This window comes from Talpa occidentalis, unplaced genomic scaffold (assembly GCF_014898055.3).
Source record: "Talpa occidentalis isolate TD23 unplaced genomic scaffold, MPIMG_talOcc4v2.1 talOcc4.12, whole genome shotgun sequence".
NCBI classification, from domain to species: Eukaryota; Metazoa; Chordata; class Mammalia; order Eulipotyphla; family Talpidae; genus Talpa; species Talpa occidentalis.
In genome coordinates, this window is record NW_023601212.1 from 101,733,320 (window position 1) to 101,743,212 (window position 9,893).

The 9,893-nt window shown below is 69.3% G+C and overlaps 2 protein-coding genes across 9 annotated transcripts in view; one reads left to right on the forward strand and one right to left on the reverse strand.

Moving 5' to 3' along the window:
- TRAP1 (TNF receptor associated protein 1) overlaps positions 1 to 3,676 on the forward strand; it is a 28,231-nt gene extending 24,555 nt beyond the window's left edge. Inside the window, exons 13-18 of the mRNA XM_037507702.2 lie at positions 314 to 499; positions 758 to 896; positions 1,369 to 1,454; positions 2,530 to 2,675; positions 3,211 to 3,283; positions 3,393 to 3,676. Coding sequence (XP_037363599.1) covers positions 314 to 499; positions 758 to 896; positions 1,369 to 1,454; positions 2,530 to 2,675; positions 3,211 to 3,283; positions 3,393 to 3,494 — 732 coding nt within the window. The 3' untranslated portion in view covers positions 3,495 to 3,676. The remainder of the gene's footprint in view (positions 1 to 313; positions 500 to 757; positions 897 to 1,368; positions 1,455 to 2,529; positions 2,676 to 3,210; positions 3,284 to 3,392) is intronic.
- DNASE1 (deoxyribonuclease 1) lies at positions 3,572 to 9,793 on the reverse strand. 8 transcript variants are annotated; one of them, XM_037507711.2, is made up of 10 exons: positions 9,758 to 9,793; positions 6,170 to 6,240; positions 5,685 to 5,832; positions 5,391 to 5,479; positions 5,205 to 5,288; positions 4,930 to 5,045; positions 4,680 to 4,792; positions 4,452 to 4,606; positions 4,040 to 4,136; positions 3,572 to 3,825 (listed from the first exon to the last, which is right to left on the reverse strand). In XM_037507711.2, the coding sequence occupies exons 1-10, from the start codon at positions 9,788 to 9,790 to the stop codon at positions 3,778 to 3,780; spliced, it is 954 nt and encodes a 317-aa protein (XP_037363608.1). In that variant the 5' UTR covers positions 9,791 to 9,793; the 3' UTR covers positions 3,572 to 3,777. The 8 variants fall into 8 exon arrangements, with proteins under 8 accessions (XP_037363608.1, XP_037363604.1, XP_037363601.1 ...); XM_037507707.2 differs by having other exon boundaries at positions 6,170 to 6,552; XM_037507704.2 differs by lacking the exon at positions 9,758 to 9,793 and having other exon boundaries at positions 4,930 to 5,018; positions 6,170 to 7,041.
- Positions 9,794 to 9,893: the final 100 nt, after the last annotated feature.

Sequence of the window (9,893 nt, forward strand, 5' to 3'; positions counted from 1 at the left end):
AGCGGGAGGTGGGGCCAGCCTCTCCCTTGGGCCCTTGTCAAGTGTGTGCCCGGCCCTCCTGGCTGGGGAAGGCTGGGAGCATGGATGGCATGCCCATGCCCAGTGCCTGCAGCAGGCAGGGGCTGGGCTCTGTGTGGGGCTTCTGAGACACAGCAGGAGCCCACCCAGCCCCACGCCAGGCCTCCAGGGAGCTGCCTCTGCCGACAGGGGCCACCACCAGTGGAACACGGCCGCTGGAGCCTTCCCTCCCTCCGGCCAGAGCTTCCGCCCTGCTGGCAGGGGCTCCAGAGTGTGACCCGCCCTTTGCCCACAGGAGGACATTGCCAAGCTGCTGCGATACGAGTCCTCAGCGCTGCCTGCTGGGCAGTTGACCAGCCTGCAGGACTACGCCAGCCGCATGCAGCCCGGCACGCGCAACATCTACTACCTGTGCGTCCCCACCCGCCACCTGGCGGAGCACTCGCCCTACTACGAGGCCATGAAGCGGAAGAACATGGAGGTGAGTGAGCAGGCGCAGCCAGAGCACCTGCGGGGACCCTGAGCTCCGCTCGGGGTGAGGCCACAGAGCCCAGGGCCCGTGTGAGTTGGCGGCCAGTCTGCCCTCTGGTTTGTGCATCTGTGGGAGGCGCCAGGGTCCCGGGCCGCGCCCCTGCTTGCTCCACTAGGGCCCGGAGCTCCCTCCGGAACCCGTGCACAGGTGCGTGCCAAGGCGCCTCGGGCCGCGGCCCCGGCCTCAGGCCGCATGCTCGGCCCCCAGGTGCTCTTCTGCTACGAGCAGTTCGACGAGCTGACTTTGCTGCACCTGCGTGAGTTTGACAAGAAGAAGCTGATCTCGGTGGAGACGGACATCGTGGTTGATCACTACAAGGAGGAGAAGCTTGAGGAAGCGACCCCAGGTCGGCTTCCTCTCCTCCCAGCTCGGGCAGGGGGTGGCCTGGGGGTGCAGGTGAGGCATGGGTGGCCCCAGGGCTGGCATTTCTGGCTTCAGGCTCTTGGATCCTGTAATGGGGGTTTCTGTGTGGTTTTCCCATTTGGATCTGTGCTGCCATCTGGACAAAGCTGTTGGGGAGCCCCTTAGTGGCCGGGGAGCACGCGTCCCTGTTTAGATCCCAGATCTCTGGTGCTTGTTGAGCCTCTAAATGGACCCCGGGTCCTCAGAGATTCAGGAGTTGCCCTGAGTCCTAAACATTTCTGCAGGCCTCGGGCAACCAAGTGTCTTTTCTGAGGTCCAGTTTCATCTGCTTAATTGTGCCAGAGCCAGGGTGGGTGTAGGGAGCTTGCTGGCAGCCTGGCACTGGGTGTCACCCCGGTGGAGCCGCAGGGCAGGAGTGCGGAGTGCCTGAGCGCGCCCCTTGTGCTGTCCTGTAGCTGGTGAGAGCCTGTCCGAGAAGGAGGCGGAAGACCTTTTGGCCTGGATGAGAAATGCGCTGGGGTCACGGGTCACCAACGTGAAGGTGAGGCGCTCCGGGACAGGGTCCATGCAGAGCCAGCTGGGGCGCGTCCCCATCTAGGGTGCCCTCCCAGCCGCCCCTGAAGCCGTGGCGTGAGGTGGAGACCAGCGTGTGCGGCGAGCTGCCGGCCGGCGGCCGTGTCCTCCCCTTCGTGGAGCAGGTGGGAGCCAGGCATGCGGGCAGCAGCGGCCGGTGGGCGGCTCAAAGCAGGGAGGGGCCCCAGAGCCCTCCCGGCCCCCGGAACAAGGGGGCTCCACACCTCGCCTCGGGGAGCTACAGTCCAGTTCAACTTGGGTTCTTAGTGTGGGGGTCTGGGTGGGCTCCAGAGAGCTCAGAGCCGCGAGGTCGAGGAGAACAGAGCTCTCGGGGAGGGGCGGGGGGTGGCTCAGGGACGTGCCCGGGAGGCAGGCGTGCAGCACGGGTGGCCACGAGGGGGGCCAGCAGCTCCAGGCCTAAGGAGCTGCGGGGTTGGGTGGAGTCTCCAGGCGGAGCCTGCCATGGGCGTCACCCTGTTGGGTGTGTACCCCGTGGAAGCGCGAGTAGGTGGGATCACTTCCCCTCCTATGAGCTGCCTCCCGTCAGACCAGGAGCGGGGCTGGAGCCGGATTGGACTCGTCCCAGGGCTGCCCGCTGGCACCCGGCGGTGAAGCCCCACGTCCTGTGTCAGGGCGCGTGCGGGGAAGCTTGTCGTCACGGGCCCTGCACCCCTGGGTGGCGGCCCCAGGAAGCTGTGGGGTCTGCCTGTCTGACCTCTGTCCTGTTGTGGTCGTCATTGAGGCCAGAGGGCCCCTGGGGCGTGGGAGAGGCCTGTGCCTTGGACAGCCCCGCCCTGCGGCCTGGGGGTTTTACGGGTGCAGTAGAGTTGGGCAGTCTCGGAGGGGCCAGGCCCACGGGTGGGGGTGGCAGAGGAGGCCTGTCCTGGGGCTGCTGCTTCTTGGCGGCGGGCATGGCCAGGAGGAGGGGCCTCGCTGGGCCCTGGGGCTGCGTCCCTCTGCCCTGAGAAGTGCCATGCCTGGTCAGGGTGCTGCGGCAGGACCCCAGCTCAGGCCCCTCACCTCCTTCCCCGACCTGGCTGTAGGTGACCCTGCGGCTGGACACGCACCCCGCGATGATCACCGTGCTGGAGATGGGGGCGGCGCGGCACTTCCTGCGCATGCAGCAGCTGGCCAAGACCCAGGAGGAGCGCGCGCAGCTGCTGCAGCCCACGCTGGAGGTCAACCCCCGGTGAGCACCTGCTCGTGCCTTAACCCGGGCTGCGCTCCCCTCCCCGCAGGGTCCCTTCCCACCAGGGTGCCCCCTCCCCACCAGGGCGCCCCCCTCCCTGCTGTCTGAAGCCACCGCAGCACACAGGGAGCTACCCCCAGGGCGCAGCAGGCCTCTCCCGTCGCCCCGCTGCTCCCCTCAGCAGTGGGTTTCAGTGGATCCCCCTGTTCTGTTCCCCACTCTGTCTCTGGTGGGTCCTCTCACCCCCCGCATCTCTGGCCTGTACCCCAGCTCTTGCACGTGTTCCTGGAAAGGCCTCATCGAACAGCTGGGGACTGGGCGGCGGCAGCCCGTGGCCTGCTTCAAGCTCGCCTCACCCGTTAGTGACGTTTCCGACGTCAGAACTGACGGGCGCGCGGGTTTTCGGGGCACTTAGCCGCAGTGCCCGTGAGTGGTCTCTCACACGCCCGTCTAGTTGTCTTGTGTTGCCTCTTCACGTTTTCCCGGGACGCGGGAGGCCCGTGCTGACTTCTTTCTGGTGGTTTCTGCCCGGCAGGCACACGCTGATCAGGAAGCTCAGCCAGCTCCGGGAGCGGGAGCCCGAGCTGGCCCAGCTGCTCGCGGACCAGGTGAGCCTCCTGCAGACGCCCCCTCCTTCCCGCCCGCGCTTCTGCGAGCTGGCACCTGCCCGCCCCGCCCCACCCCACCCCAGCTGAGCTCCCGCCCCCCGCCTTTCAGATCTACGAGAACGCCATGATCGCCGCGGGGCTCGTGGACGACCCGAGGCCCATGGTGGGCCGCCTCAACACCCTGCTGGCCAAGGCCCTGGAGCGGCACTGATGTCCGGCCCGGCCGCGCCAGAGTCGGGGGAGGCAGCGGGCACCGCCAGCTCCTCTGCCTTGGGGCTGAGGCGGCCTGAGCCCCCCGGGGGAAGGAAGGACTGGAGGCCACAGGTGCAAACACCATTTTGAGCTTTATTTACTAAAAGGTATTTCTTAATTTAAGTGTCGGGTTCTCTGTGTAGACTGAGGCCGTAGGTGCTCCCCGCAAACCCCATGCTTGCATGGAAGGCCGCCTCCACCTGGACGTGACCCCACGAGCCGCCGCCGGTCCTTTGTGCGGGTCACTTCAAGGTCACCTCCACCGGGTAGTGGTCACTGATGGCCAGGGCCTGCGGGGAGATGCGTGGCAAGCACAGCCCCGGTCTCACGGTTGTCTGGGTCGGGGTTTGCACCCAAACACCCGGCTGTGTCACATCTCCGTGGGGCGAGACCAGGCGGCTCCCGGGGCCGTGGACAGATGTCCAGTTAAAGGAAACGGCGCTCCCAGAGCGCAGGCCTCGCTGTGCTTCTGGCCCCGGCCCCGCCGGCCCCGCCGACACCTACCAGCTGGCTGCTGAGTCTGTACGCGGCCTGGAAGTCAAAGGGGCCGGCCGAGTCGGGGACGACGGCACGTTGCAGCTGAGTTCCGGCCACCACGATCCTGCAGCGCCGGACAGTGAGGAGGGCCCGGGTCCGCCACCCCGCCCAGGCACCCCGCCTTTCCCGGGCAGCTCCGAGTGAGAACCCCACAGGCGCCTGTTTCCATCTGGCTCGCCGCAGCCCCTGGGTGGACGCTGGCCTCATCGCTGGTCTGGGGGACCCAACTGCGCACCCCTCTGGGGGACGTGTCCGGCTGAGCTGCTCAGAGGAGCAGAACTGACCATGTCACCCCGCAAGGGGCTGTCCCCAGAACCTGCTCCCCCACGCCGCTTCCCGCGCGGGCGGGCCGGAGCTCGGGAGCGGGCGTCCTGCGCACCTGTCGTACGGGCAGCGCGTGGTCGTGACCGTGGTGTCAGCGCTGTCGGGGATCAGCCACTGGAAGGCGGGGCTCGCGCGCAGGCGGATGGACGGCCACTGGGCGGGGCTCACGTAGGCGCAGCCGGCGTTGAAGTCGCCCATGAATAGGATGTTCTGCCGAGAGGCGCCAGCCCGTTGGCCCGGGGACAGAACCCGGCGGCCAGAGCCCACCTCCCGCAGGCCTCACCTCCAGGCCCCACTTCTTGCGGATGTCCAGGTAGACGTCATAGAGGGCGTCGATCTCGGGCACCGCGTCCATGGGCGCCGCGTGCAGGGGGGCGATGGCAAAGTCCGTGACCCCTGCAGAGGCACCGGCTGCTGAGCAGGGCCGGACCGGCCACCGCGTGACAGCTGTCCCCAGGGGCTTCGGGGCGGGGCGGGGGTCACGGCAGCACTCGATGGGGGCTTGCGCCGCGCCCCGGGCCCACGGCACTCACGGGTCCGCGGGGAGGAGAACCTGACGACGGCCGGCTCCCGGCTGAAGGTGTCGTTCCCGCAGGGCTCGCAGCCGTCGTCGTACAGGTAGCTGGCGCGCACCGACACGCGCTCGGGCCTGCGGGCGCCGGCTGCGCTTAGGGGCTGCTCCTCTCCCCGCCTGCCCCCGCCCAGGCCGCGGCCCCTCTCAGGCCCTGCTCTGCGGCCTCGCCGCTTGCCCCCCACCTGGGGGAGCGGGCCAGGGTCTCGGCGTGGGCGGCACCCCCACGGGCCGTACCTGAACACGAAGACGTAGCGCTCCTTGTAGGTGCCGCGTCCTAGCGGCTCGCTGGCCACGTAGTGGAAGGAGTCGGGGGCGTCCCTGGACAGAGGAGGAGAAGCCCAGTCAGGGCGCCCCGGCCGCCCGCGGAGGGACTCCTGCCCCCCTCCCCGCCGTGCCGCCCCAGGCTGGCATGTCACGCACTGGTTGAGTCCGTCCAGCAGCTTCCCCACGGCCTGTAGGTGGCTGTCCCTGACCTCCTGGATGACGGCGATGTCGTAGCGACTCAGGATCTGGGGGGCAAGGCCACGGCGGTGCTGGGCGGGGCCCACGGGGACTGGGACCATGCCAGGGTGACACGGCTCTGTCCCGCGACTGACGAGGAGGCTAAGACCAGGGGCTGCACCCCGGACCTGGCAGTCTGTGCCCCTGCCAGGTGTCCAGGCCCGCCGCACACCCCAGGGTTCCTCTGCCCCGTGGACAGGCTGCAGGACTCACCCGCACGATGTAGGTGGCCAGGGTGGCGTTGGACATCTTGGTCTCCCCGAAAGTCCGAATGTTGAAGGCGGCTATTTTCAGGGACAGAGCCACATGCAGCAGGCCAGCCAGGGCGAGCAGAGCCCCCGTCAGCTTGGCACCCCTCATCCTGAGGCAGGGGGGACACCCTCCTGTGAGTCTGGAGTAGCTGGGAGAGTGGCTGCCCTCCCCTGGGGCCCTACTGGGGGAGCCCGAGGCAGACAGTCCTGTCTCTGGGCTCTGCCCCAAGTGCAGGCCCGCGGTGCCCAGGGGAGGCCCTGGGTCTTCTCACCCCACCCACCAGATGCACCCCTGTAAGGGCCTCTTGCAGGAAGGCTGGCTGCCCTCCGCCCCGGTGCCAGGCACCAACCAGGTCAAGACTGGCCGGGGCTCTTCCGAGAGTGTCCAAAGCCACCAAGACAGACCCCCTGCCCCTCCTCGGTGGCCCTTGGGACCAGCACACTCACCTCACACGCGACCCCCACACAGACCCGTTGTCTTCGGTGCCACTTCTCTCCTGTTGTGCTGCGGAGAGTCCCTGAGGGAGATGAACCAGGAAGCCGAAGGGAGAGGCCGCTGCAGCCCGAGCCCGCGCACGGGAATGCCACCCGCCTGGGGTTTTAAAGGTTTGGGCACCTGTGACCCGGGGAGGCACCCGGTGACTCAGCACAGTGGCTCTCCCCGTGGGGCTGCGCCAGGTGGGGCGGGCGCGTCTGCTCCAGCCACGGGTCACTGCTGCTGCGAAGGCGCACCTGACGGCTCTGGCACCCGGTTTTGAAACGCCTGATAAGGCCCGCGGCTCCCGGGCCCCTCGCACGTGCTGCGCTCCCAGGGCTGGGGAGCAGGTGCGCTGGAGGACGGAGAATGACCTTGAGCCAGAGCCAGACGTCCCTTTTGCAGATGGCGCCATTGGTGACCACTGACCAGGCCCAACCTGCCTCCTAGCCCACCCCGTGAGGGCTGCCGGCGACCGGGCTGCAGCAGGGGTTTCCGGGCACACACTCGATGCGGCCCCTGCAGGGCTGGGGTGCCAGGAAGGGGTGGGGGCTGCAGCCACCTCAGTTGCTACCATGGCCCGGTGGGGGCCGTCTTGAGGCAGAGGAGAGGCTGTGCCTTCCCAGAGCGGGTGACCTTGAGTGACCAGGTCCTGAGGGCACAGGTAGCAGCGACACGACGGGGTGGTTTAAAACAAAAAGCCGTTTCTGGGCCTCCCCGGTGGCGCAGCGGTTGAGCGCTGGGTTGCGAAGCTGCCCGCGGCCTCTGCGGCGCCGGTTCGATCCCCGGCTGCTCCCCGGCCACCGGAGGAGGGTCCCGCATGGCGCGCAGACCTCTCCTGCCGCCCGCTGCTCCCCTCAGCAGTGTACTTCGGTCCTTCTGCCTGCTCTGCTCCCCGCTCTGGCTCTGGTGAGTTCTCTCACCCTCCCGCGCTTCTGACTGCCCAGTGCTTGAATAAATAGATAAATAATCTTAAAAAATAAAAGCCGTTTCCCTGGGCCCAACACAGGTGCTGCGGGCTGGTTCCCTCTGGAGGCCCCGGGGGTCCTTTCTGCCTCCACAGCCTCAGGGGGACCCCAGCTCCTCAACCTGCAGCCACATGGCCTAGTCTTCTCTGTCCACTCCCGGGCCCCCTCTCAGAAACACGAGAGACTGGGCTTCAGGTCCGCCCGGATCGCCCAGGCATCTCCCCCTCCCCGGTGGGGGCGGCCAGCAGGGCCCAAGGTCGGGTGCGGAAAGGGCCTCAGACGCTGCCCGCGGTCACGAAGCGGGAGGACGCGGGGGATTAAGACAAGCGAAGCAGCAGCCGCGCCCGCGGGTAATGAGGACGCGCTGACGGACGCACGTTGGCTCCAGGCTCGGCGGCTGCGCCCGGAGGGGGCGTCACGGGCCACGTCCTCACGCTGCCAGGAGCCCCCCGCACCCCCCCACAGGGTTCGGCTAACCCTTCTGTGCTCAACCCTGAGGCCGGGCCAGCGCCGGCCGGCCGGGGCAGACCCAGTCCCCGCACCCCAGGCCGTTTTCTTCCCCGGACACGCCTGACAGGCCCTCCCGGGGCAGCGTGGCCGCGAGCTGAGGAAGGCGGCGGGACCTGGGGCCGCCCACCCCAAGTGGCACGGCCAGCGGTCACAGCCTGGTGCCTGGTCACCGGCTCTCAGCACCAGGCGCGCCCCCTGCCAGCACCCACCTCCCTCGCCAGGCGGCGCTGCCCTGCTCTGGGGAGCCCCCAGCGCAGCCCCAGCTACAGCCCGCTTGTGCAGAGAGCCAGGGAAGAGCGCCCAGGGGTCCGGGATCTGGGGCCCAGGCCTGGTCCTGGCATCCCCTACGCGTCCTCCACCGTTCGAAACCTCGACGTCCTGCTCTGTAAAAGGGATGAAACTAGCGCCGCCTCTTGGGTGTGTCCTCTGGGCCCAGGTCAGGGCACCGTGCGCGTGAACTCGCTCGTGTTCACTATGAGGAACCCCGCACCCCGCGACGGACATTCTCCCGCGCCAGCAGGGGGCGAACGGCAGCTTCGGGGGTAGGTGGGAGGGAGGGGTGCGCTGAGCAGCCGCCCTGGCCTCGGCGGCGCCCGTGGGTGGGAGGCCCAGCGGCGTTTTGCCCGCATGCGCATCACGGGCCAGACTCCCCGGGCCACGCTGCCCGGGGGGCTCCCACGACCCTGGTGAGGCACCTGAGGCCTCCGGCCTCCGGCTCGCCAGCGACTTCTCCGGTCCGTCCTTGGCAGTGAATGTGCTGGGCGCCGGCTTTCCGGGGGCTCCCCCTGCGGCCTTCCCTGGCTGACCTCGCCTGACAGCGCCCGTGTCTCAGCCCCCCTGAACCTGTTTCTGTCCCCCGTGCCCCGCCTCCCCGTGTGCCTCCTGGCTGGGCACAAGGCCCCGGGAGGGCTGCGGTCTGGCCCACCGAGGGGGGACGCCTGGGGGCCGGCCGGCCATGGGCTTGCCCGCGGTCTGCTCATCCGCCCGGGGCTCTCCCCACTCCGGGGCGTCCCCGGTGGCCTCAGCGGACGGCCTGGGATTTCTCAAGGTCATTCCTGCTTCACAAGCCGTGAGCCCTGTCCTGGCACCGGATACCCCAAGTCCTCTGCGTTTCAGCCACTTTCCGTGTCCCTTGCCCTGGGTGGCTCATCAGCCAATGCTGAGTGGCCGCGCCACCCGCGGCCTCCTTCCTCTCGGGGTCTTGGCCATCAGGCCCCGTTCCCTCAGCCCCGGGCCCCGCAAGATTGTCTGGAGCTTCTCTGCCTCTGGGCAGCTGCCCCCGCCCGGCTGCTCTGTCCCCTGCCCGGCCAGCGCGGGAAGTACCGCCCTCCGGGTGGCGGCTCCTGTGTGGTCCCCCCCGGGCCCCAGCAGATCCGGGCCTGCTGCCAGCTCTCCACAGCCAGAAGCAGGCTGTGCCGCTCTCTGGACCGGGGCGCTGGGGGGGCTGGAGGAGGGCGGTGACGAGCCGGGCTGGCCCAACAAGCACGGCCGTGTGGACATCCCCGTCCTGCGCAGCGGGGTGGGCAGAGGACACTCCCCGCCGCCCAGGCAAGAGTCCTGAGTGTAAAGGCCTCCGTCCTGGTCTGAACCCGGGCTCGCCTGATCGGCGCGGCCCGAACGTGCAGGGGCCGGGCGTGGGCATTCTCCGTTCAGCAGCGCGCCCTGCCGCGCCTCAGGGAGCCGGCACCTGTGCCCGGCGCGGGCCTGTCCCGCCCCCCGCGAGAGCGCCTTGGCCCGTGGGCCGCCATGCCGGGGCCGCCTGCTTCCTGGGGCCCTGCCCCTGGCACGGCTGGATGGTGCCGCTTCTGACCGGAACTGCGGGTGACGGCAGCGCTTCCGCCCGCTGCCCCAGGGCTCTCTCTAGGCGCCAAGGTCCCTCCCACGCTGACCCCCACGGGCGCGCCCCACGGGCCTCTGCTGCTCGGCTGGGGAGAGCCAGGCTCTCACCCTGCCTCACCAGCTTAGAAATCGCACCGCCCACCCGGCGGGGCTGGCATCCGGGACTCCCCGCCCCCGCCCGGGAAGCACAGCGGCTCTCGGGGGACGGCACCCCCCTCAGCACGGACGTGCAGTGGGACTCACCTGCTGCCGGTCACCTTCACCAGCTGCAGCCATTGACAGGGTTTCGGGGAGCAGCCGGGCCGCCCTGGGGGCCCCCCTGGCCCCTGACCAAGCCACGGTCACCCGAGCTGGGTGACCTTGTTGGCGCAGCCTCCGG

Excerpts from the sequence above, each read along its gene's own strand:
- DNASE1 (XM_037507703.2), bottom strand. The coding sequence starts at position 6,774 with ATGGTAGCAACTGAGGTGGCTGCAGCCCCCACCCCTTCCTGGCACCCC. Across the intron at positions 5,833-6,169 it reads GTGTGGGGGTCGCGTGTGAG|GATGAGGGGTGCCAAGCTGA; the intron begins GTGAGTGTGCTG and ends CCCCTGCCTCAG. Across the intron at positions 4,607-4,679 it reads GCAAGAAGTGGGGCCTGGAG|AACATCCTATTCATGGGCGA; the intron begins GTGAGGCCTGCG and ends GCCTCTCGGCAG.